The 26,893-nt window shown below is 40.2% G+C and overlaps 3 protein-coding genes across 12 annotated transcripts in view; 1 reads left to right on the top strand and 2 right to left on the bottom strand.

Annotated features, from left to right (window-relative positions):
- Positions 1-1,455, top strand: part of LOC105392126 (cytosolic carboxypeptidase 1) — a 60,729-nt gene extending 59,274 nt beyond the window's left edge. For 6 of the 9 annotated variants that reach the window (XM_038112391.2, XM_048633044.1, XM_048633046.1 and 3 more), the window contains 2 exons: positions 120-161; positions 1,202-1,455. In XM_038112391.2, the coding sequence (XP_037968319.2) occupies positions 120-161; positions 1,202-1,277 (118 nt within the window). In that variant the 3' untranslated portion in view covers positions 1,278-1,455. Of the gene's footprint in view, positions 1-119; positions 240-1,201 lie in introns of all 9 variants that reach the window. The other 3 variants (XM_048633045.1, XM_048633043.1, XM_048633042.1) reach the window with 2 other exon arrangements.
- A 1,507-nt stretch (positions 1,456-2,962) lies between these two features.
- On the bottom strand, positions 2,963-18,421 carry LOC105397473 (protein hook). Its single transcript, XM_048633040.1, has 15 exons — positions 18,179-18,421; positions 17,722-17,874; positions 17,375-17,491; positions 17,052-17,146; positions 14,760-14,885; positions 13,272-13,443; positions 12,145-12,260; positions 8,919-9,056; positions 8,248-8,361; positions 7,319-7,496; positions 6,578-6,705; positions 5,967-6,123; positions 5,095-5,268; positions 4,511-4,613; positions 2,963-4,129 (listed from the first exon to the last, which is right to left on the bottom strand). Exons 1-15 carry the CDS (start codon positions 18,264-18,266, stop codon positions 3,907-3,909), a joined length of 2,082 nt encoding a protein of 693 aa, XP_048488997.1. The 5' UTR covers positions 18,267-18,421; the 3' UTR covers positions 2,963-3,906.
- Positions 18,422-19,316: 895 nt separating this feature from the next.
- On the bottom strand, positions 19,317-26,470 carry LOC105396678. Of its 2 annotated transcripts, none has more exons than XM_048633441.1 (19): positions 26,365-26,470; positions 26,047-26,089; positions 25,662-25,842; positions 25,125-25,271; positions 24,643-24,765; positions 24,122-24,159; positions 23,702-23,876; positions 23,368-23,511; positions 22,672-22,833; positions 22,092-22,129; positions 21,828-22,008; positions 21,599-21,721; positions 21,306-21,509; positions 21,187-21,215; positions 20,734-20,914; positions 20,414-20,545; positions 19,991-20,185; positions 19,837-19,911; positions 19,317-19,409 (listed from the first exon to the last, which is right to left on the bottom strand). In XM_048633441.1, exons 2-19 carry the CDS (start codon positions 26,079-26,081, stop codon positions 19,389-19,391), a joined length of 2,184 nt encoding a protein of 727 aa, XP_048489398.1. In that variant the 5' UTR covers positions 26,082-26,089; positions 26,365-26,470; the 3' UTR covers positions 19,317-19,388. The 2 variants fall into 2 exon arrangements, with proteins under 2 accessions (XP_048489398.1, XP_048489399.1); XM_048633442.1 differs by having other exon boundaries at positions 21,190-21,215.
- Between the last annotated feature and the right edge of the window lie 423 nt (positions 26,471-26,893).

Below are 26,893 nucleotides of genomic sequence, written 5' to 3'. Positions count from 1 at the left end.
TATTATCGGCCTATCCAGGATAGGAATGAAAGGAACTCATTTATTAGCTTGAATTAGTTATCAACATTGTATTATTTTAATCAATTGTTTATAAGCATATATGTTTTCACTTTCAACAGTAATATCGTTGAGATCAATGTGAAAGGGGCAAAACGTAATAGGCAAGTTTATACGAATTGGAAAAAGTGGGCATCTCTGAAATAACCCTGCGTCCTACTAAAACCAGACTAATATTTATGGTAATGAAATGACAATTAATATTTGTGCACCGCTTTCACTGAATGGCGACTTTAACCACTTTGCAATGTAAATAATTACTGAACACTATTGAACGAGGCAGGTTTATTATTAAATCTGAATTATAAATACACCCGTTGACTTTACCTATGAATTACAAAGCCAAATGCTAAATGTTTGTAATAAGTGCACTTCTATTAAGCATTCTAGGAATGGGTTGAAAGAATTTGTTCTGCATCGTACCGTGACTAGTACGTACTTATTCCTAGTACAGAAAAGGACAACTGAATCCCAGTTTTTTTTGCAAGCTAGCGTACCTAGGTATACCTAGTAACCACCTACGGACGCGTGCATGTTGTTTTATTAACAACTTTGTAGCCAAGTATTGCTTTCCTTTATCGCCTTTACTGCTTCTTTAGCACAAGACGCGGGAAGAAGCTAATTAATGGTTTTAGATATTATGGTAGCTAATTTGAATTTCATGTTGAGTATAATGATGGTTTTATCACATCAATTTAATATAGATTTAGAAATGTCAACATTTTCTACGTTTGTTAAACAAATGAATCAAAGGACACGGTCCGTTATGCTTTATGTTATTCACATCAAATGTAAAATATTATAACAATAATTATGTTACGTAATAATTATTAAGGAATGTAGGCGTCCGACCAAACACCTGTGTATAGCTTCTTCTATTTATATTTTTTAGCACTGTTATAAATACGTTTTCTACAAATACATGTAAAAACCGTTTTTAATACTGCAACGCATTTTTATAATTGCCACTGCAAAACAATCGATGAGCTATTGGATTTGAATTCGGTTAATTAGCTTTATTTTCAGATAAAATGGTTTTTATTTAATTTTGACATAAAATCCAGCTGAATCAAATTCTATGAGCTCACTGATTGTAACATTCCTACTATACTATCCCAAACTAATTCTGTGTTCCGTATTGCAGGGAGTTAGTTCTGGACAGCGATTCAGCGTCAACCGACAGCGCGCTGAAGACTGACTCTGACGAGGAGTTCGACTAACAGTGACGTCACACCGACGAAACAACTGGTTCTACTACCGACATCTACTGGCCGATTTTAACCAATCCAACCTATCGATAGTTTACAGTACCCGTATCACGAATCGTTTTCTCATAGTGCGAGTCAGTTAAAATTTTCATGATTGTGAACGTGTGGGTCAAGTAGTTACTCAACAATTGAAAATAATTTTTGGTGACTTTTCAAAATTTGTAGTGTAAAATTTGTTCTGACCCCGTAAGCTACCCCTTTTTCAGGTACTGTATATCCTTTTTTGACTACATTAATGTATAGTTTTAGCAATATTTTTTCTTGAAATGTTCAGATTTGTTTTATTTTTGTAACCGTCTTATATAATTTTTAAGGGTGTTATATTCATGTATAATGATTGTGATCAAACGGTTGTTTTGGATTACATGTGATACAGTTAAATTATAAGTTGCTTATGATCTCACTTTGAAATAAATGATTTGAATAACATTATGTACTTAATATAATTTGAATATTGGGTTCTTAGAAAGTAACCCCCTTATTCATAGAGAAGTTACAAGACATTTTAACTAATAAACTGTTTTGTCCCTCTCCGACACGGAACAATTTGTTCTTTGACAGAGAGGGACAAAACAGTTTATTAGTTAAAAAGTTTTGTAACTTTTCTATGAATAAGGGGGTAAGAAGTTAAAAACATTTTATGGGAATAATATATTATATTCTCAAAACTCAATAATATTGTCATTTTTAACAATGAATCACATTTTACTTAAACTTAAAAATAATGTTAATACACAAATATAAACGATTGCACTATTTGCACCAAACTGGAACCAACTATAAACCTAAACAAATAATAATTTGGAATTACATCAAGTACATCATCCTATATACGTTTTAGTTGTAAATTTAATAATATATTGACTTAAATATACATATTTTATGGTATTTGTGTTGTGATGAGTACGTAAGTGCATAGTTTAATATAATCCCAGTATATAAAGTCTTTACATTTAAATTACAAGGCATATATTCGTAAATCGATGTCTATAGGAGAACTAATACATTAATCAACCAGCGATTACATTTGGAATAATTATTTGACACAATATTAATGTTAAGTCAGTTTAATATTAAATACACGATTCATCCTATAAAACCCTGAAAATATGGTTGTTTATTTGTGAAACAAACCCTGGTATAAGCCGGGGAAAATCATGCCACTTTCACACTTGTTAGTTATTTTATATCACATTGATCAACTATGAATAAAAAATGTGGTTTAAATAAATATAAATGCCTAACTCAATTGAACTTTCACATGTTTTTTTTCTATAAAACCTACAACTACGGGTCAAGCCCAAGCACACGCGTATTATTAACTTACACAAACATTTACTTCAAGACTGCTCAAAAACATTAACTTGAGAATGCTGAAATATGTTGATTGGATATCTCAAAACCAATGCTGTTCTACCAAAACCAATCTTTTTTATCGTCATAATCAGCCAATATTATGATGATATTGGCTATGCATAGTAGAAATTTTTATATACATTTTCTATATTTATAAACAGAATATATACGCAATAAAATTAATAGATCTATTATATTATATAATCTGCTTATGGACTGTGGACTGTATTTCTGGACCATTTTCACCATGGAAGGATTAGCCAGACATGTCTGAATTAAAATATTTATTTATATGTTCCTCTATACAGACGGGAGATTCTGTGTTTTGCACACATAATTATGATCATGAAATGTAATAAACAAATACATGATTTTTTCTATAAGAAAGCTTTTGATCGTACTCGTAAATAAAGATTAACTTTCGTCTTGTAAATGTAAATAAAACACATGTTTAAGAGTAAATAAATTCAAATGATTGAGCATTATACAAAACACTAAAAGTTCGTAAATAAACTGACTCTAAAGAAATCCCCAATGGATTTATGAAGATTACGCCTACATTGTAGCGGACGATAACACTTTCGACTTCATCAATTCTATAGTAATAAGGCCGATACTTTTTTTCATTACAAAATTTATGCGATAGTATTAAAAATATACGGCTTCTGTACATATTTATGGTACTAACCCCGACGTTCTTATAATGAAGTGCAAAAACATGCTACAGATAATAGCACAGGCGGCAAGTGGTTATGGTCATCAATATTCATTAAAATTGCGTAGTAATGAACTCCACTTAGCACACCTAGACTTAACTAGGGCTAGGCTGGCAACACGTCGGCTGGCTATTTACACGGGTAACAACGCCATCGAATACTGAACGGTCACAGGCAAGACTACAGGTGGGTATCGGGACTTTGGTTAACGTAATACTAATGAACTGCCTTACCGTAGGTAAGTTTAACTGGGCTGGAGCAGACTTGATACATGGAAGGGAGTTATAGTGCAGTGAAAAATATATTTTCATTCATTAAATTCACGCGTCACGGCTTATTACGCATCCAGTTTGCACCAGCCTTCAAACCGAAGCCAACAGAACAAAACATTTCACTAACAATAAGGCAGCCAACTGGTAACAAAGACAGTTGCCAGCCCGGGCATAATTGACGTTCACTCAGTACCTTCCTTTCATTCACTCCTGAACGATCCGTGGTCTGTTCCTCTGTCATTGTGCGGTGGAGGCGGCGGGGGTGTTGGCGGGGCGCGGGCGGGGGGGCGCGCGGCGCTGCCTGGCTAGGAAGGAGTGGCCGGCGGAGAGCAGGGCGAAGCGGGTTTCCACGGCGTCTCTATGGCAACGGGCGCCGAGCTGGTACCACGCGGAGGTCAGCAGGCGTTGCTCGCTGTTGTTGATGCGGGACTCTTCGCTGCTGGCGCTGCCACCGCTCCATCTGAGAGTAAAACATTTATGTTACTTATGCATAGATGCACAAAAACTAACACTTTCAACAAAGAAACTCGCCTTGGACTGGATTTCACTCTATTCAGCCGCTGTTCAGTCTTCTTCCGAGCGTGTTGGTGACAAACAAGAAACACTAAAACACGTCTAGTGTTTGTCACATTAGCATCTCCAGGATTATCCAGTCAGACTAGCTGACTGCCCAGGGTGTGCCGGACGTATAAGGAACAGATATAATCTGCTTATAGTTAGATATGTCTTTCAGTGATGCTCCTTTCCCTTAAATTTCTTATTATATGTTGCATGCATGTTTTTGCACATAAATTATGTAAGCAACTATCATATATGACGGGATAACAAAACGTTGACTTACTCGTGTCTATTATTATTGGCGGGCGTGGCGTCCCCTCTCGACGTGGCGCCGCCGCCGGTGCCCCTGGAGTAGGCCAGCGTAGCGTCTGTTAGCGACTGTTGTCCTGCGAGAGAGTGGGAAAATAAACGTTAATAAATACTTATGGTTGTAATTATATACAATAGCCTTTCGGTATAGTAAAAAGTGGGTGATTATAATTTCGGAGATATTTATATGGAAGGTACGGATTCATTATCGCTACCGAGCTGTAATATTGTAGTATCAAATTGCACCAGAACAGCATCGCACGTAGGGCGATATGCGGTAGTGGCTAGATGAGGAAGACAGAAGACAGAGTGTTGCATGTTATAGCTCTCCTTGACATCTCCTATATCCAGCAGTGGCCTATTATACAGGGTGTTGCAAAATTGGTATACTAAGCCGAAACCTACATGTGCAGCATGGTATATCTAAGCCCAGGCTTAGATATACCATGCTGCACATGTAGGTTTCGGCTTAGTATACCCTTTTTGCAACACCCTGTAGACTGACGATGCTCATAACTACTACGGCTTCGTTTGCTAAAGCATCACAACAAAACTCACCTGTAGTCCTCGGATCCAGCGTCTTTATGACCTCCTTGGCTTTCTCCACACACTTCTTGTACTTGTCCTCGGTTGCCAGTACTTCTGCCTCGCGCGCCGCCAAAGCCTCCTGCATCTTGGCCACCAGTCGCTTCTCTTCCGCTAATGCTGCCTGGAGCTCTTCAACTTGGAGGGCTGTGGAAAGGAAGAGTAGGTTATTAGAGGTTCTAGTGTAAAAGTTGTAACAGAAGGCAGATCATCTCTTTACTTAAAAGTTTAAGAGTACAGTTAAGATAGCAGTCGGCTTAAACATTTCGTACGCTTCTTCTTCTTTTATAGATGTGAATCTATACCATCAACGAAAGAGTGGAAGATATATCACAACACTCACACTTCCTCTACAAGTATATGTGATCCATTGACTTCATCTACCCATCTCACATGAAGGTATACCAGTACCGGTATTTTGTATCGTATTTGCATAAGAGTGAAAGAGACAACACAACACTCACACTTCCTCTGCGAGTCTTCTATCGCGTGTGCTAGACGAGGATTGTGTGCCTCGGCCTTCGCTTCCAATGCCGCTTCTAACTGCATGATCCGTTGACTATCTCTACCTATCTCACATTACTGTATACCACCAACATAAGAGTGAAAGAGACAGCAAGACACTCACGCTTTCTCTACACCTCTTAACAACTAAGGAGTGAAAGAGACAGCACAACACTCACACTTCCTCTGCGAGTCTTCTATCGCGTGTGCTAGACGTGGATTGTGTGCCTCGGCCTTGGCTTCTAATGCCGCTTCCAACTGCATGTCCGTTGACTTCCTCTACCTATCTCACATTATTTATACCATCAACATAAGAGTGAAAGAGACACCACAAAACTCACACTTCCTCTGCGAGTCTTCTATAGCGTGTGCTAGGCGTGGGTTATGTGCCTCAGCCTTAGCTTCTAGTGCCGCTTCTAACTGCATGATCCGTTGACTCGCCTCTCTGTTGGTGGCTCGCTGCTTCTCTAGGCGGGCTGCGTAGTCTTCTAGTAGCGTCTGTGGAAAGAATGATTGTGTTATTGTATTGTTTACTGCTGGACATACGCACATAGACAGATACTGCTATAGGTTGGGGTTTACGTCCAACGTTTATCTGTTACCTATCTTTGTCCGTATCGGTAATGCCAGAAATAACTACACACAGTGCCAATCTGATATCTGTGTGACAATTGTTAATTCAATTAAAACCAGAAAGAAACATATAGCCAATGTAGACGTTTGTAAAATACATAAGAAATAAAATGGGTTCAAAGAAAATGCCTTGTGGCACTCCAGTCGTCATCGGTTAAAAGGGAACGGCACATTAGTTCTGATTTACCAGTACGGTAATCTAGTATCGGTCTCACAGTAACAATGCTTCTGAGGGGGGTCAGGTTTCTCTGCCCCTTACTATACTTACCAGATTACTAGTATTGCCCCTTACTATACTAGATTACTAGTATCAGCTAACCTGCACGGAGGCGTGGTCGGGCTGCGCGGGCAGGGCGCCCCGCAGCAGCTTGTTCTCGTGCTCGAGGCGGATGAGCCGCTCGCGCACGTCGGCTGGCATCAGCTCGCGGGACACGTTGTCTTCGCGGGCTGGGGACGGACCATTCAACAGTTTATTGTTAAATTCGGATATCATAGCAGAGTCGCGAGCACAAGTTTCGATCCTCCGTTAACGTTGCGTATCGTCAACTGTCACTGTCAAAATGTAAGGCAAAGTTAGTTCTAAAAGTGACATTTGTTTTTTCCATATGTTAGGTGGAATTTCACCAAACGCTAAACGTATTTAGTAGCCTGTCATACGTCTGTCAGTTAGTACAAAACGTATTTAAAGTTTTATTTAAATACGTTTAGCGTTTGGTAAAATTGACCCTTCATGTAGATTCGTAAATGGTATCGAATCCGGTGCTCGCTGCACAGAAATCATTTTTAGGTCTACTCTACAGATTGCGCGAGGGCGGAATGCGTCAGAATCTAACGATAGATTCAGTGCGCGTTGTGTCGCTATGTCGCTATTAGTGTATCACCACATACCCGCGATTCAAGTGGTCTGTTTCGTTCAAGAGTGTAACATTGTGAATGCCTAGGCGTCAGACATTTTTTTCTAACGTCACGATGGTCGCAAGATTCTATATAAGTTTGATGATGGTTTGGACAGCTCAAAACTCTTTTTTAAGCTTCAAAATGTCTCAAAAATACAACTGACCGGGTGAAGCGGAACACTTGAGCTCGTCGACGGTCTCCCTCAGCGTGTCTCTCTCCTGCATCAGTGCGTCTCGCTCTCTCTGCAGCGACGCCGACTTGGTCTGTATCTTCTTGTTCTCTATCTCTAGCTTGTCCGCTTTCGTTATCTCCGCGTCTAGCTTCTCGTTTAGGTCTATTACCTGGAAAAATATAAATGAAAATTAAAGAAAAACTAAATTAAATTGGTAAGTTTTTTATTTCTAGCCTAGCTTAGGGCTTGTTAGAATACTTTCTATATGAAATTGGGCGCTAGCGCTACCTTAAAAATTTCGATGCTTCAAAATACCCACTTTGGTTTGAAGACCACGCTTAAGTACCAATTTCTCCATAGTCGGTTAGAGCATAACTAGGGAGTAGTGGTTGACTTTTGAAACATCTGTCATTCATTTTATATGGAGATCATTTATAAATCAATCCCTTTCGGTTAGATAACCGAGTATGGAGAAATTGGCACTAAAAAGCATTTGAACCGGTTAGGTTAGGGTATTGCTTTGGAGAGTATACTGCTATGCCACATGTGAGGCGTTTCTGTCTCATCGCATCTTTCAATTTATTATTATCAGATGGTGGAGTGCGATTTATTATTATTAGATGTTATGTTTTTGTCATTTCAGGACCCCTTGGAGGCGAGATCCTAGTACTGGAATGTGTCAAAATCGTGACACCTCTCGCTATTTTGCTCTCATACTACAATACAGTGCTCCAAAATTGATAATGCGCATAGAAATCTTTGACAGATCGGTTGTTTTCAATTATGTGACACATGATATTGACTCCTAATTCTTTCGAACAAGGTGAAAAATGCAAGTGTTTTTTTAAGGGTCTTACGATTTAATGATTCGGGTGTGAAGATCTGCATGTGCATTATTAATTTTGGACAAGTGTACATACCTGTTTCTTATAAATGTCCAGTTGTTGTCTGAGCGCAGTGGCGCGGCTCACCGCCTGCTCCTGCTCGATGGCTCTCTGCACGTGCTCTGTGTTCGCGTGTTCTAGTAGTTTAACCTGGAGATTACAGATGGATATTATTGTTATGTACATTATAGGGGAAAAAAGATGTGTATTATGGTTATATGCTAACTAATAATGTAAATGCGAAAGTAACTGTGTCTGTCTGTCTGTTACTGTTTCACGCCAAAACTACGAAACGGATTTGAATGAAATTTGGTATACATACGGTCTAGACCCTGGGAAAGAACATAGGCTACTTTTTATCCCGGAATTCCCACGGGAAAACTTTTTAAGGCGAAGCGAAGCGCGCGGGAACAGCTATATTTTATAAGGGTAAAAATACTACGAAAAAGGGTTTTAGGGACATTTTGGAGGAGTGAAATGGGACATTTTGGAGGAGTGAAATGGGAAACAAACATGTTGAGGAAGCGGCTTCATTGGTGCTATACCACTCGGTTAATACTCCTCTATTGAGGCATTTAAATCAATCAAAAAGTTATCATCAATCAGAAAAGTGTGTCAATTATAAGTTTTCAAAGTGCATATTTACCATCTATAAGTTATGTATCTTAGAAACAGAAAGTAAGTATATCTATCTCAGTCTACCCCACCTGTCTCCGCAAGTCCACATGTTCTTCCATCCTCTTCTTGTAGGACGCCACGGTGGCCTCCAGAGTCGCCGCCTTGGCAGCCGTCTCTCGAAGCGCGTCCACTTCGTCCTTCAGAGCTGCTGTTTCTGATGCCGCTATCTGGAGTAGGGTGAACAATATTAATTGTTTATAGTAACTGAATTAAAGATGATTACGTCCGATGATTATGGCAAATGAGTAGGGCTAGATTCACTACTGCAGTAGTAGATATTATTTTTGTTATTGGCTTGCTTGGATGTCTCCAAAAAATGGCGACTGCCCACACCCTGTTACTTTGGGACTAACATCATAACACTGGCAAGCGCGCTATCAAGTCAGTATGCTAGCAAATAAATGTGTACATTAGTAGGTACAAGGCGTGAGGATTTACGGTTTCAAATTCTTCGCCAATGGCTCATCCCGAGCAATGACTAATTGATGATGGATAACATTCGGAAGGATAAGCCACCAGAACACCAAGAAGTAACTGGTTATCTTACCCTGTATGATAAACAGAGGGATCAGCCAAAGAAGACATCCAATTGGTTTCAAACCTTACAAAATACAGCATAAACCCCAAAACACTAGCGTAACATTTCGCCAACAGCTTCTTGGTAGCCCTCTCACCTGCAACTCCTCGTTCCTCAGCTTGATGATGGCCAGCTCGCATTGTCCAGCTCCTGCTGCAGGGGAGCTGTAGGGAGGGGAGGCACGTCACAGCGCTCACCTGCAACTCCTCGTTCCTGAGCTTGATGATGGCCAGCTCGCCTTGTCCAGCTCCTGCTGCAGGGGAGCTGTAGGGAGGGGAGGCACGTCACGCCGCTCACCTGCAACTCCTCGTTCCTCAGCTTGATGATGGCCAGCTCGCCTTGTCCAGCTCCTGCTGCAGGGGAGCTGTAGGGAGGGGAGGCACGTCACGCCGCTCACCTGCAACTCCTCGTTCCTGAGCTTGATGATGGCCAGCTCGCCTTGTCCAGCTTCTGCTGCAGGGGAGCTGTAGGGAGGGGAGGCACGTCACGCCGCTCACCTGCAACTCCTCGTTCCTGAGCTTGATGATGGCCAGCTCGCCTTGTCCAGCTCCTGCTGCAGGGGAGCTGTAGGGAGGGGAGGCACGTCACGCCGCTCACCAGCAACTCCTCGTTCCTGAGCTTGATGATGGCCAGCTCGCCTTGTCCAGCTCCTGCTGCAGGGGAGCTGTAGGGAGGGGAGGCACGTCACGCCGCTCACCTGCAACTCCTCGTTCCTGAGCTTGATGATGGCCAGCTCGCCATGTCCAGCTCCTGCTGCAGGGGAGCTGTAGGGAGGGGAGGCACGTCACGCCGCTCACCTGCAACTCCTCGTTCCTGAGCTTGATGATGGCCAGCTCGCCTTGTCCAGCTCCTGCTGCAGGGGAGCTGTAGGGAGGGGAGGCACGTCACGCCGCTCACCTGCAACTCCTCGTTCCTGAGCTTGATGATGGCCAGCTCGCCTTGTCCAGCTCCTGCTGCAGGGGAGCTGTTGGGAGGGGAGGCACGTCACGACGCCGCTCACCTGCAACTCCTCGTTCCTGAGCTTGATGATGGCCAGCTCGCCTTGTCCAGCTCCTGCTGCAGGGGAGCTGTAGGGAGGGGAGGCACGTCACGCCGCTCACCTGCAACTCCTCGTTCCTGAGCTTGATGATGGCCAGCTCGCCTTGTCCAGCTTCTGCTGCAGGGGAGCTGTAGGGAGGGGAGGCACGTCACGCCGCTCACCTGCAACTCCTCGTTCCTCAGCTTGATGATGGCCAGTTCTCGTTCGAACCATTCATACCTCACTCTATTCCTGACGCATACGCAGGAAGAAAAAGAGACCCTGACCAGCCAAGGGTTTGGAGAAGGAACGGGATCACGCGTCTTAACCATACACGAAGCACAGGGATTGACGTACGAATTCGTCATTATCATAAAAACAAAAGATAAAATAAAGTTGCACGATAGCATACCTCACGCAGTAGTGGCGCTGTCGAGGAACACCACCGCCTGCACCTACTATGCGGATGACACCGAGGACGCTATCGGCAACCTCGCTAAAACGGCAATAACAGCACCGAAGAAACGGATCCTCGAGTACAACCTAAAGATGGCAATAAAAAATCGGGACAAAGAGGTCGTTGCCCAGCAATCAAGGCTTTTGGCAACGCAAAATGGGACGGAATAGGAGAATTTTGATTTTAATTTTATATTTACGGCCAAACAGTATTGCATGTATTTTATAGTTTTGTTATGTATAGTATATAGCATGTATTGTATAGTTTTGATATGTAGTTGTATAGTATATCATGAATTAATATTATCTGTATAAGAACTAACAAATAAAATTAAGATAGTTTTAAGCACACTGTCACACATTAACACCAGGCAAAACAACAGCTATGACAAAAGGAGTGTGTGGCCACTGACAGGCGTCTGTTAAGTTCTGTGAAGACGGTTGACACTGGCCCTACCCTTCAAATGTTTGTTGCCATTATAATTGTAAGTGTGACTGAATAAAACAAACAAGAAATGCACAACTGGGGGTTTTTAGTCGGTTAAAGGCCGACACTACCTGGGTCCCCTTCCCAGGTGTCTGTGTAGATTTTCCTCCAGAAGTGCAAAAAAAATATTTTTTTATTAATAATATATATATATAAAAGATAAAATATATATATATAATAAGCTTCCACATTGAGTAGTGAGTAGTTAAAAGATGAAGATAAAAAACAACCAAACTCTCACAATATATTGATCTCTCAAAAAGGCACGGACATAAAGTCTGTGGAGTGATAATAAAATCTTAAAAAAAAAAAAAAAAACCATTCATACCTAAGGCCTCTGCCAAATTAGGATTTCAACGACATAAACCCCAAAATACTAGCGTAAAGCCTTGAAGCCACTTGAGCATGCTCAGGCGAATGAGCGGGTCATTTGGCCGTGCCGCTCAAGTCGAGACGCATGAGCTATATATAAATATCAACTGAGCCGCTTACTCATTCGCCTGAGTATGCTCAAGTGGATACAAGGCTTAACATTTCTTTTGCAGCTTCTGACTGCACCGCTCACCTGCAACTCCTCGTTCCTCAGCTTGATGATGGCCAGCTTGCGCTCGAACCGCTTATACCTAAAGCTTCTGCCAAAAAAGAATTCCTTTGGTCTCAGACCCTAATTCAACCACATAAACTCCAAAACACACAGCTTGTGTCTTAACCCCTCACCTGCAACTCCTCGTTCCTGAGCTTGATGATGGCCAGCTCGCGCTCGAGCGCGTCGCCGCGCGCGCGCTGGTCGTCGCGCTGCAGCTCCACCTTGTCCAGCTCCTCCTTCAGCGAATCTGAGGGGGGAGGGTTTATGGAGTTATTTGAACATTTGTAATGATAGGTTACAGGATAAATGCTCTTGACCAAAGAATACACTTTTAGGTCCACTTTGGTCTTAATCTTAGCGCTTGGGCCTTATTCTTAGCGTGTTGGTGACATACAATAGTGTTATAGGCCAGCAGTATTTATTTCCACCACCGACACATAGCAATTAATAATCCTTACAAGCTCGCTTATCTGACAATAATCTGTCAGATCCATAATAACTATGTCAGTTTTGTCACCAATACTGCTTGAAAATTTTTGTGTAAAATTTTGGTGGTTGTATGGCTGCAGGGTCTGACACTGTGGTGAAAGGATTGCTCAATCAGTTCAGCGTCAGTCGCTGACTGGCCAGCACGCAAGAAAATGAGGTGAGGAGTATATGAAATACCCCCATCGTCCAGGTCGCCCGCCAGCTCGTCGCCCGCCAGCTGGGAGCAGCTAGTAGTTCATACATACCGAGCTGCGCGCGCATGTGGCTGTAGCGCAGCGTGCCGGCGTGCGCGGGCCCCAGCGAGGCGCCGGCGTCGTCCAGCGAGCCCGCCAGCTCGTCGCCCGCCAGCTGGGAACAGCTAGTAGTTCATACATACCGAGCTGCGCGCGCATGTGGCTGTAGCGCAGCGTGCCGGCGTGCGCGGGCCCCAGCGAGGCGCCGGCGTCGTCCAGCGAGCCCGCCAGCTCGTCGCCCGCCAGCTGGGAACAGCTAGTAGTTCATACATACCGAGCTGCGCGCGCATGTGGCTGTAGCGCAGCGTGCCGGCGTGCGCGGGCCCCAGCGAGGCGCCGGCGTCGTCCAGCGAGCCCGCCAGCTCGTCGCCCGCCAGCTGGGAACAGCTAGTAGTTCATACATACCGAGCTGCGCGCGCATGTGGCTGTAGCGCAGCGTGCCGGCGTGCGCGGGCCCCAGCGAGGCGCCGGCGTCGTCCAGCGAGCCCGCCAGCTCGTCGCCCGCCAGCTGGGAACAGCTAGTAGTTCATACATACCGAGCTGCGCGCGCATGTGGCTGTAGCGCAGCGTGCCGGCGTGCGCGGGCCCCAGCGAGGCGCCGGCGTCGTCCAGCGAGCCCGCCAGCTCGTCGTCGCGAGCGTCGCGCGCGGCCGACAGCCGGGACACTTCTGACAGGAGCGTCATCTTCTCCTCTTGGAGCACTTTCACCTGGTGAGGTTGTATTTAGAGGTTAGGTCAACTTATGAACACTAATAAAAACGTGTTAGACCTTCGGAGGTTAATGGAACCGAAGTTTGGAAACCTGTTTCCTTAAACTTGTGTAAGTTTATACTTGTAGGTTTCCTACAAGGCTTAGAAACATCAATAAGGCACTTAATAAACTTATGATTGCACATTTTAGCACACTGAAGTTGGTGTCAGGGTCACGGCATTACTGCATCATATTTTCGTTTGTTATGAGAATTTACTTCCTCAATAATGTATGAATTGAATACAAAGGAAAGGGAAGCACAGTTTGTATTTAAATATTTTGATTTAAATATAAAATACTTTTGTATAAAGTTAACTTGTACGCACACTCGCTGGTAAAAGCGTAAGTTTGACTGACCAATTAAGTCAATGAGAACTTGCGTGATCACAACTTACATAATATTTTTAATACATGTTTCATGTATAAGTAAAGTAATACGCGAATTCAATTAAATAACATTTTTGGTGTAAGTACGTACCAACAGTCGCCCGATGCAATCCAAAACTAATAAAATTTCACGCAAATAGTGTACAAAGTCCAACTGTTTCAATAAAACGCGATTATTTTCGTATTGTTTGAGCGTGAGCTACAATAATTATGTGAGAAATATTCCATGCATTATTAGTATTACTACGTCGTAATCGTTCAAGGCTTGACAGCAGGTCTGCATCGTTCAAACCAGCTGATAACTTCAATCACAAGTTAGACAGAGTGTAACAACATCGAGTACCGCATCAATCATTCTGAAGACCGGTCCAAAAAAATGCCTTACAATGTTTACATTGCCGAGTGCCACAACACTCTGCCCATCTTGCCACTACTGGCTACGAACAGGACACCTTTTCGGACATCAATATGTAAAATCGCAGATTCGTACGAAAAAAATATCGCACGAACTTGCGATGATAATGCATTTACGTTCTATTATGAAGTCTTCTGTAAAGCGGGGTTTACAATATAAGAGTATGCACGGACCAAGTGACTCGTATTATGTAAAAACATCAACAAGCGCTCTAAGAAGAATTGGCTGTCAATATCTCTATCATATGAGCGGGCTAGACCCGTGAAAATACTATCATGTACCTAGCTGAAGCTGTATTGAACACCTGAAAAACTTACACAGGGTCTTGCAAAAAGGGTATACTAAGCCGAAACCTACATGTGCAGCATGGTAAATCTAAGCCCGAAACTGAAATCAGAATATACCAATTTTGCAACACCCTGTATAAATGATTAAGTATTGAGCTAAACCGATGTCTCCCACGCTACGCACCTGGTTGTCGAGTTCGTGGCAGCGCTGCGCGAGGGCGTCCCGCATGTCCGCCTCGCTCTGGTCCGCACGGGGGGCGTCCGGCGCCAGCCCGACGCGCAGCCCGCCCAGCGTCAGCGTCTCTAGCTCCTGAAATATAAGTCATGAATGACTAAGAGCGAGGGTACAACACGGCGTTGCGACGTCGCATCGTGCCACTCTCTCGCTCTCTCCAATTGAACACTTGAGAGTGGGAAGTAGATAGGGCCAGGCCACGACACTGCTTTGCGACGTCGCATCGCAAAAATCTGCGACAATAAATTAAGCATTTGTACGGGAAAACTTCTAAAACAGTCGCAGATTTTTGCGATGCGACGTCGCAACGCAGTGTTGTTGCCTGGCCCATATGTACACGACGCGACGGGCGTCGAAACGCAGTGTTGTGGCCTCGCCCTAGGGGCTGATTTGTCAATAGTCAGATACATGTTATCTGACGAATAAAATTGTTGCCGTCACTGTCTAATACTAACATTCAGACGAAGCAGCATCTAGTACTATTCCCCAGATAAGTTTTATCTGACTATTGAAAAAGAAGTCGTGAGTGACGAATTCTTGCGATGAGAATTTGTTTCAAAGTAACAGAAACATAACAGGATGTTTATTGTGTATATACAATTGTACAATCTACAAGCAAAGGGTTTAAATTCCCCAGATAAATATAATCGGACAAGTTAATAAATTACCCATTTTTATCAATGCCGTAAATAAATATAAAAGCTAACTTCAATAACCGGCAAACGGCTGAACTGATTTTGATAGAACACTCACGCACAGAGCGTATATAGGCGCCAAAATTTTTAATATTATTATTAATTTTTAAGATGTACAGAATAAGGATTGATACTTGTAAAAAACATGAGCATTTTTTTACGAAACAAAAACAATCAAACCTCAATGTCTTACTTATTACTTAGATATCACGGAAACATCACAGTTAGCACTTATATCTAAATTTACATCAACACTATTTAACAGACACCTCGTTACAACACGAGACATGACGCTTATTAATTAACGATCAACAAATGTGTACAAAAAAACGTAATAAAAACTGTATGTTACCCGCCGTTTTAATGTAAACTGATATGTTTCTTGCGAATCAAGGACATAAAATAACCGTAATTAAAATATACAGTTTCTTCACGAGAGCGGCAACGGACCGCGTGTTGGGTAATACAATTAAATAAAATTCAGCCTCATAAAACTTACTCCTCCTAGCTCAGATTCACAATGCGTAAAGCAAGCATGCAGTGTTCATTAATTTTCGTAATCAACGTCATCGGCATTGTATTTATGTACTGTTTAGCTTTAGCTTGATGCTCACTTAGCATACTTGGCTGAGAACCAGCTAAAATACAGGTGTAACAAATTTTAATTTAAGCTTCAAAATAAATTGGCTGATTCGAATGAGTATCTTATGTTTATTTGAGAGGTGATAAGATCGTGTTTGCTGTTTACGTATTTAAGTTTGAATATGCACTTTGCTGACTAAACTGATCAACATCATCTTCACCCCATAATAAGCGTCACGAAACTATAACACTATCCTCGGCCTTCTTACGCAAACTTGTAAAGGTAAACTTATCTTTATGTAAATTAGACTGTACTTACTTACTTTTGTGAATCAATAATAAAGTGCATTTGATATTAATTATCACACTTATAACGTATGCGATTCAGCTACCTAATCCTATACATCCACATTGATATTATTACATAGGTAGGTACTTTAACCACCGTAAGAATATAATGTTTCAGTGTCGGTACAGAAGAAACCTACTCAAGTGAAACATACTTAATGCTTCTATACATGTATAAACGATATTTATCAGACAATCTACTTTTCATGGCAGTTACACCTCGGCAGGGAGAAGTAGGTCAAAGATGTTTGTGAGGCGAGAAAGCCACCCTTCACTTCATAGTGGAAATCATAGACTATGCCACCATCCGCCATTAATATATTTCTAAATGCTCTTCATTCTAAATAGCATTAGAAAATGACAAATTTACAAAATGACAATGACAAACAAAACTATGGTGGCTAATAGTGACAATTCATTTTTATCAATAGAGGTAGATCTACATGAGAGCAAGACTACAGAATTGGTTGATATCATTCCTCAATTTGACCTCTAGCCTAATTATTTTTGAAATAATTAAAAAATGTATTGTAAATTTGAATAGCAAAGCCTAATTATTTTTGAAATAATAAAAAAAAAGTATAGTAAAGAATAGCAAATTTTTGAGTCCACTGACCTGTATGGCCTGCATGATGGACCTCTGGCAGGACAGCTCTAGCTCCATGATGCGTGTTATGTACTCTTCCTTCTGGTTACAATTGACAGCACAACCTGATATGGAAAGGTCCAGATTAAAATTCAAAGACTGAAATTATCATTTTTAGGATTAGTGTGAGATTTCTCCTGTAGGATTTATAGTATAATATAAATAGAAAATTGTGTAAGATTACACTAATTATATGTTTTCAGTTACAAGTAAAGCTCAGTTTATTTAAATGAACGTAAGCATGGATGTAATTCGTTGTTTTGATATTAATTTATTATTTAACAATAACTTACTGAGGACGAGCTGCAGTAGCCGGCCCAGGTCAGCCGGGTCCGCATGCTCGGCAATGTTGATCACTTCTGGCCTTGCAAACTCTTGAAGGCTGAGGTTTAGTATATCTTGGTGATAGTCTACAAATATAAACATATTGATAAAAAACACAGGTAAAACTGAGAATGGCTATGGCTTAGTAATAGGATATTATGTGTAATGTTATTAAACTCAAAGAAGTCTTACAAATTGGCCATACATGATTTAGTAGTACATATTCATTTCTTAGTAATTCTTTTTCTTACCTTAGTATAATAAAATCTTGTTTTTTAAATCTAACTAGCCTGTTACAATTTGCAATGGGTCTTACCAACAACTCCATCCAGAATCTTCTTCAAATTGCTGACCTTCAACCTCCAGTTGTTGCCGACAACCACCTTGATCTTTGATATCCAGCTTGGGGTGAAATATTCAGGGGCTATTTGAGTGAGAGCTTCCGCTATTGCAACCCCATCTGAGAGTTCTATAATGTGACCACACAGTTGCATGATGAGTAATGAGATAGAGTGAGTGGGTGGAAGTTATAATACAGCTAACTGAATTAGGACTCCATTTGATTAGGTAATACGTCGGTACCTATTTAGTACAGATAAATTTATTAGGGACACAGTGAATGTCCCAAATAATAGCTAAGATACACGTAGTTACTGTCCAACACTGTATATCGTAACAGGAAGCAAGTACACTATATTGTAGCTGGTAAATTATACCAACAATCGAGCATAGAGTTAAGTATTAACAAAAGGTAAATTATTAATATTGTTTACCGAGAGGATTTCCATGTTTTGCTGTTAAATTAAGTGTCCGCAACCACTTAATAAGATTGTCGCACAAAACTACACTGTTCGCCTCCATTTTTAATTTAATTTGTATAATATCTTTCTAAGGTTATCTAAGGACCACACTTATATTTTTAATCAACAAATAACATTATTTTTGACGAGAAATTTAATCCAAAACAATAAAAATAATTGTTCCCAAACCACAATATTAAAAAAGAGTGACGTTTCCGTTACCATTTGACGTTTTGAACTTCAAAGTCATGTACAGTGCATGTTAATCTGTGATGTCAAGATTTTATTGATTCTTTTGAGGTTTGTAGGCCTAGTGTGAGTTTTTTTTTAACTGCATTAAAATCTATTCCCTGTTTCAGCTTTCTTTCGTCATTGGTTTCAGCTAAGATGATTCCTGTGATGATAACATCACAGGAGGAATCATTTCTTTTAATATTTTTTTTGAGTTTTGCAGTTAGATATTCCTTAAAGCACCCCCCCATTTCACTTCACGCATATCAGTTCGTGGACAAATCCGTCATCGCCCACACACTACACGTGCCCCGAGTTGCTGTCCAATCGATTGTGAACTTCACGACCCTTGCACAAGAAACATATTAGTACTACTCACGTGGCGCTCGAGTCTCGAGACGACGACGAGCACCGCGCCGAGCCACGAGCCACACCCGGGTGAATGGGGGCCTTAAATGCGAATTTATCGCGGTGCTCTGATGAAGTATGAAGTGGTACAGTAGCGCTTAGGTAGGGTAGGGTAGGGTTGTTGTAGGATAGGCAGCAGCGGTTAGGGTAGCGAACGACACACGAGCACGACTCTTCCACTGTATTTACATTTAGGTTTCCGAGTTCGTCGTCTTCCTTGTCTAAGTTTTTGTACTTAGACAAGACCTACTTCAAAGAAAATGAGTCGATAACTACTGGATGAGCGATAGGTACCTACACTTGGCCTATAGATGTATTTTACCTTACAAGTAGGTACTTACTTCAGAAGAAAAATACATTTTAATGTTTTATAAATATATTATCATACGAATTCCAGTCAAGAATATAATTCTAAATTATCAGTAGATACTTACTACATACCTAGGTAGAATATGTAACCATGGTAAGTTTAACTATAACATGAATAGATTATCAAACTTATTTTATTGTATTTCACACTGCAATTGTTACAATATAAAATTCTTCAACATCCTCTCTTGAAATTCTGAAAATAAATAAGTATAATATTATGTGTAATTTGAGTTATTATGTAGGACTGGCATAGGTTCGTTGAAAGCTATTAATAAACATTATTTATAATATAATTAATAAATAGGTTTTTTCAAAGCGGTGGTTGAGTCTGGAGGGTTACGCTAGCTTGACAAAAAAAGAACGAACGAAGCTGTCAAACATTCGATACGTTTAGTGGTTTAATACAACGAGATAGAGACGTAGATAGGAAAACAGCGCTCCGAAACATCATAATTTATCGTTAGCTAGAGTGACGCCCCAGCACGCCATATCAAGATCAAGTAGTATGTCGCACCATTTATTGAGAGATTTTTTTTTTAATTCCACAAGGCCTTAGAAAATACAGTGATAATACCTTATATTTATATTAATTTAATATTATACTCTTTAAATAAACTTACATTCTCTCTTTTCGTTAAGGGGTTCCTGTGTCTCTTTAAAAGTTTGTTTTGTTCTTCCAGTAACCCACATAATTTCTGAAATAGACAAATAAAGGTTTTACAAATATAAGGCAAACCCATACAAACATCCGATAAAAAATTACGACATATTTACATTCAGCAGAGCATTCTGTTCCTTTTTCAAATTAATGAATTCTTCGGTGACTTCAACTCCCATTTCTGGAAGTGTTTCCGAGGGATCGTCCGACTCATCATCAGAGCTCGCCCCCTGCTCCTCGTCAGTGTGCATGTCTGCAGTCGCACTGTTGTCGGAGGCAGCACCAGACGGCTCGCCATTTTCTGCCACCAACTGAAATAACGTTTTTGAGTTAGAATGATTTTTATTTTGAGAACCTACTTCGAACCTAACTGTTCTTATAAGTAAGTTATTACAACTCGTAACAATCTCATTCATGCTCTACATATGCGCTATTTCCGAAACTTACAGGGATCCGAAACGTAGTTTTGAGCTAAGGAGTCTATATTTTAAGCGTTTATGTGTGACATTGTGCATATAGGATATATATCGGATACTTACGGACTTCAAGCGGTTATTTGGCTCGTCGAATTCATGTTGCTTCAAGGCTTCTAATACCATTTGATATGTCGTATTTACTCTTAATGTGTCTTCACTAGCTCGTCTTGCTAAATTCTTTAAATCTCGCCAGGTCTGTAAGTTATAACATAAATAAAATAATTATTTCAAGGAAATATCTATCCTCCACAGTTCTTTGCAAGTCTCCCCGTAAAAAAACATTATGATCATTGTTGTACCCAACCAATAGTAAGAAGTTATTATTGGTTGGGTACCACAATTTATTGAGGCATTTATTGCACTGTTTTATATTTATTAGGTACCTTTTTCCACTGCTCAACAGTCTTATCGGGACCCAAGTTTTTAAGTCTCTCTTTCGCATGTGCCCACTTTGCTACAATTTCTTTGGACCGACAGGGTCCAATGTATTTCCCAGAAACTAATACTGGGTCATCTCTCATTATCCTCGCCAGTTCAGCCAGCTGGTTGTTTGTGCATCTGGTACTAGGGAAATATTAAAAACAAGGTTAATAATCATACTATAAAAGTGGTAAGTATAGTGAGCAGTAAAGGGGTAAAGTCATTGGCTCATATTAAACCACTTTTTTTGATTTCTTAAATAATAACTTTGTTAGTTATCTGACTTTGCTCTCAGCATAGAATAACAAGAACACGTTATTCTATGCTATTCAGTAGGAGGTTTTATTGTTGGCTTGCACAGTTTGGATTGACTCACTATTATAATATTGGATTATTTAAACTAGATATTAAACTACTACCGCTTTTTCAACGTTCCATCTTCAACCTGAAACACAAAAAAATAACATTATATAAGCCATAATACTACTTGAGATGTAATGCTAGTCAGAACCATTTAGTAGTAAAATATATTTACATTTTGTTGAGAGTCCTCAACCTCATGATTGTTTGTGTTTGTATTACACAGTGCAGCCGGCACAAATTCTATGTTTTCAAGTAAATGAGGGAAAGCAACAGTCTCTTCCTCAGACGATTCACTCTGCCAGGCTTCTGTCTTCATCGCCACCATTACAGTGTTATCTGGAGCAGCTTCGGAAGACTCACCATTCGTTGCATCTTCCTGAAATTGAAAAATATATGAATGAAAGCGTGCCTAAAATATTGATCATTTTCCCTTCATGAAGAAGCAGAAATAATTTGGTAACTTACTGGCTTTGTGCAACCTTGGAAACCGTTCTGCTTGATGACGTCTAGTACTAGTTGGTATGTTCTATTCGCTCTTAATGTCTCTAAATCTGCTCGCCGCGCCATCTTCTTCAAATCTCGCCAAGTCTGTAATTCATATGTTATACATATTAAATGTTGATGCTATTTCTGTAGGTTTTTGTTTTGTACTGTGAACTTAGTAGATATATAAGGATAATATTATAATACTCACATGTTTCCACTGCTCAATTGTCTTGTCAGGGCCATAATTCTTAAGTTTTTCTTGCATTTCTTTCCACCTTTTCTGCATTTGATGCTGCTGTAATGGTGATGTGTATTTCGTGGAGGCCAGAATTGGATCTAGACTCATGAACTCAGCAAGTTTCGCTAGCTGCTTGTTTGTGCATCTAGTGCTGCGAAATAATAATTAAAATGTGAGTAAGTATTCCATTATTGTATAAGTATCTTTGGTTTTTCAAATAGGTATTAAACTTACCGCTTTTTCGATTCCATACTTGTATCAGCTTCCATATCCTATGGGAAGGAAATGAAATATTGAAAAACATGGCTCTCAGATGGACTACTTGGAAAATAATTATGTTGAACAAAATGGCTTAGATTGCAAAATATAAAATTTTGATCTAAGGCACTCCGCCCACTGCACGAGTCGGGGCGGCGTCGCAGCAGCGGCGACAAAGAGGCGCGCCTTCGCTATGTCCAGGTTATCGGTAACTTAAGAAGTCGAGGCAAAGGCGCGGCGGAGTCGCAACTCGGGCGAGGTGCAGGCGAGGCGAGAACACGTCTTTTACATATAAAAAAATAACAATGAGGCATAATTATCTCTGCCTTAGCAATGCTTAGATTAGATGCTTAGACCTTAGGCGGGTGGCGGGTAGTGGTTGGATGAGGAAGGCCGAGGACCGAGTGTTGTGGCGCTCCTTGGGAGAGGCCTATGTCCAGCAGTCGATGATTATTGGCTGATGATGATGATGATGATAATAGCAATGCTACCACGACGCCACCGCGACTTCGCCCTGACTCTAGCAGTGAGAGGAGCGCCTAGTACTTCAACATACTTCCTCAAGCTCGACCTTCACTTCGACATATGCGTCGAACTCAGTGTTGGCTGGTCGCCCAGGGGAGGCGATGGGATCTGCACCGGAGGCTCCCTGGCTATCCACAGAGTCCATCTCCGCAGCTCCAGTATTGTTCGAGGCATCGTTGTTTGCTACTACAATCTGAAATGTTAATATACACACGATTGTATACAGTCACTGTAATCCCCAAAAGGGCAGTCAGAGGACTCGCACTTTTCGCAGTAGGTACAGTGGCCTGCGCCTAAAAGTATACAGGCGGAGTTTTTAAATAGCGATCCCTGATGATGAAGGGACCAGCTACATCTGTTATAAATCCGGGGACGTGTTGTGTGTGATGTGTGTAGCAGTGGTGTTTATGTGGATGTGCTTGAGCAGCATGTGAGCTTTAGATTTTAATTTTAAAAACTCCGCCTGTATACTTTTAGGCGCAGGCCACCGTACATTTCCACTGACTTTATCAGGTCGCGACGCGAGCCTTTAGGGTACACAATCATGTAGAATCTAGATGGTTTATATACGATGCATGCATATTTTGTTATTTTCCTTCAACGTAAGATCGCGTGGTATGATTGTTGAATACCACCACGGCTCCAAATATTGATGAGGTCTAGGCGTTATAAATAATTTTCACCATGTGAAACAGATTTTATCTACAAAAACTTGTTAAGTACTTACTGCCTCTATGTGAAGTCCCGAGTCATCCTGGCTAGTATCAGCTACTTTCTGATTCAATATGTCCACTATCTTTTGATCTATGTCACTCATTATTGTGGTTTCGAAATTTGTTTGCCTCACTTTACTCTTCAAATCGCGCCATGTCTGTAATTAAGTTATTTCATTTATTTTACATTTCTTTTTATAAAATTTCGTTGAGTAACTATGTATGCTCTTAGCATTAAGCCCTTCTTTTGTACATTTATTTCAAATATTTGTGCAATAAAGAATTAAATTAATAAAATATGTTTTACAGTACCAGATGAATAGTACTTATAATATATTTAATTCTTACTTGTTTCCACTGCTCCACTGCCTTGTCGGGTCCATAAACTTTCAGTTTATCTTTCAGCTGTCTCCACTTACGGTCCATGATGCCGTGCCTATGTTGGCCGTGGGCGAACATCAGGTCCTGACTCATAATCTCAACTAGTTTTGCTAGCTGGACTTTGGTGACTCTCACTCTGGGCCTATAATTTCATTATTGATTACACAAATTCAAGGATAAGTACTTACCTACCTTATTAATGTTGAATGTGAAGGTAACAAAGCTTATTATCTTTAACCGACTTCAAAAAAAGGAGGAGCTTCTCAATTCTTCTGTAAGTCAGTTAACATAACTGATATAATCGGGTCAAGCGTCGATTAGGTCAGTTGCCAATAACTTTCAATTCAAACCTAAAGTAAATTATAGTGAACTAGCTAAACCACTTACCGCCTTTTGAATTCAAAACTCTCGTCAATCGATTCAATCTAGAAATAAAAATAAGTAGTTACATTATTTTCACTAAACAACACACTCAATGGTATTGATAAAACCATAATATTCATGCTTTACAGTTGGAGTTAAAATGATGACGATGACGATGATGATGTCCTCTTTATCGTATCCGACAACAGCGACTCTTGCTATACTCTGTTATGTGCTCTTATGTGGCTGGCAAGTCCTTTGGAGTTAAGATAGATAGAACATTTCTATAAATCGCACAGATAACGAAACAATATAAAGAAATGAGACAGATCCATAAGTAGAAGTAAGAAAAAATATTTATTGACAGGCCAATGCATACGACAAAGCGAGCGATATGATATGAGTATACAATAGCATGATTTCATCCACTGTTCTCATATTATTTATTTATCTGTGTACCTTTATAGTTACTAGGTACGCATGACCCGCATGACTAGTATGTTTATAGTTATGAAACAAAAATAATAATTGGTAAGTATATTTACATTTTGTTCATCATTATCCTGCGAAGCGATGGGGTCAGCATCACATGAGGCATCCAGCGACTCATCAGAATGCATTGCTGAAGTGGCATTGTCTGAAGTTGTATCAAGCTTACTGCATACAAACTGAAATAAAAAAAAATATACGATCTTATTTAGGAATAATTTATATGAAAGTTGTATTACTTACTTAAGGTTAGAAAAAGCCGTTTTATCACAGTTATACAGTTATTTTTTAATCAGATTTTTTATAAACTGATAATGCTTTTGTTTAGTTTAATTATTCATAGGGATCAAAAGAGGGGGTGTTGAGGTGACTCAACAAGTTCTGAACAAAATTTGTTATTCTCCAAAATTTTACAATTCATAAAAAAATACTAACCTTACTGAGGTTAGAACAGTCCTGTATATTGTCGTACATTAGATAAACTTTTTGTGAAAGCAGCTATAATCCTATGTACAAACCAAGACAAATGTATACTCACAGGGACAACATTCGTACTTGGGTCGTCGGAATTATAAGGATAATTACTTCCTTGCTTGATGACATCTAATACTAATTGATATGTTGTATTTGCTCTTAATGTATCTAAATCTGCTCGCCTTGCTAACCGCTTCAAGTCTCGCCAGGACTGTAATTAAGCAAATATTATATTATATTTGCTGTATCATTAGAGTACTTACAAAACAAAAGTATTGTACTAGAATTAACACCATGGATTATTTTTAACAAATTTTGAATAGATTGAGATTTAAGCTGGGTCCAGATTCATTATCATTTCTGTGTATAGTTTCAAATAAATATTGCATCAAACTAGCAATTAGATGAAGCATCCAGCAAATAATCAGAATGCATTGCTGCAGTGGCATAGTCCCAAAATGTAGAAAGTTTTCTGATCATGATACCTGCTGCAGAGGTCGCACAACAGACATTGTGATAGAGAAAATTAATAAATTATACAAATAGACCCATATAATTAATATTTATATTAAAAATATACATATATTTTTTTATCAAATACCTGCTTCCACTGCTTTACAGACTTATCAGGTCCGTACTCTTTGAGTTCATTTTTCAACTGCTCCCACTTTGCATCTGAATCTTCATACTCGTGGAATTCATCATATTGCATATTGGCGAAGTGTGGGTCCAAGCTCATGAACTTGGCAAGCAGGGCCAGCTGAGAGCCAGTGCATCTCACACTGGAAATTTAAAACATGACTTTAAGTTACTTGTTACATTTACTTTAAAATCAAAGATGTGGTGGAGGTCCAGAACATTTTGTTTTTCCTCACTTGTCTTAACATTTTAATAAATGTTTGTGTTAATCACTGACTAGATTTTAATAAAAGATGCCTGAATGACCCGTAAAGAAAAGGCATACAGAAGCAAAAAATAAAACTCACTGCTTTCTTGACTCCATACTTGTTCCAGGTTCCATTTTGCAATCTGAAGGAAAGAAAACATTGAAAATTACAATTATTTAAGTATTCTTCTTAGCAAGTTGGTGACAAGCACTAGCTATTACTGGGTTTAGTTGCAACTTGCAACTTAGTATATCTAGCTTTTGATGAGTATTGTGTCAAGCTTTTGTAGGTTGATGCCATGGGGGCTCTTTATGGAGTTGGACTGATCCTACTCACTGTTAAACTATTTACTTACGGTACGGTACTACTTTACCGGTTCACCGGTTTATTTTTCATAGGGAAATGAAGGGCAGTTACCTTATTTACTCAGAAATCTCAGCATTACTCGCTAAACTCGACCCATTATTTACGTGAAACAAACGAAGAATCGCACGAATGGAAGCGCTGAGGTAAGGAAAAAGAATGGGCTGTGCAGTATTAACTAACTACACACACTACAGTATAAGATTAAATATTGATGAAATAAAAGACTTACCTGTTTCCATGTTTCTTTAAATCCCAGTTAAACCGAGTTAGTTTTGAAATTGATTTGTACTCTGGAAAATAATAGTACCATTATGGCAAACAAAATACATTCAGCTCTGCTTGAATCAGAACATCCGACCGAAAGTTTATCGTAGTTTTATGAGTTTATCGCGATAAATACATGATAAATCACGTTATCAAAGAACAACTGTCAAGGAAACGACACGACAAAATTTCCAAATTTATCGCATAGTTATAAAATGGCTGCCAGTCCGCTCCAAGAAGAGAAAAAAACAGTCGAGCGGCCAAAACAGTCATGCCAACCCACACATAAACACGATACGACGCGACGTCGCGTCGA

Source organism: Plutella xylostella, chromosome 5 (assembly GCF_932276165.1).
Source record: "Plutella xylostella chromosome 5, ilPluXylo3.1, whole genome shotgun sequence".
Lineage (NCBI taxonomy): Eukaryota > Metazoa > Arthropoda > Insecta > Lepidoptera > Plutellidae > Plutella > Plutella xylostella.
This window is presented reverse-complemented; position numbering and strand designations above follow the sequence as displayed.

Excerpts from the sequence above, each read along its gene's own strand:
- LOC105396678 (XM_048633441.1), bottom strand. The coding sequence starts at position 26,081 with ATGGAACCTGGAACAAGTATGGAGTCAAGAAAGCA. Across the intron at positions 25,843-26,046 it reads AGTATGGAGTCAAGAAAGCA|TGTGAGATGCACTGGCTCTC; the intron begins GTGAGTTTTATT and ends TTAAATTTCCAG. Across the intron at positions 23,512-23,701 it reads CAGTGGAGCAGTGGAAACAA|ACATGGCGCGATTTGAAGAG; the intron begins GTAAGAATTAAA and ends ACTTAATTACAG.
- LOC105397473 (XM_048633040.1), bottom strand. The coding sequence starts at position 18,266 with ATGGAGGCGAACAGTGTAGTTTTGTGCGACAATCTTATTAAGTGGTTG. Across the intron at positions 9,057-12,144 it reads TCAGGAACGAGGAGTTGCAG|ATAGCGGCATCAGAAACAGC; the intron begins GTGAGGGGTTAA and ends ACCCTACTCCAG. Across the intron at positions 7,497-8,247 it reads TGGACATTTATAAGAAACAG|GTAATAGACCTAAACGAGAA; the intron begins GTATGTACACTT and ends ATATTTTTCCAG.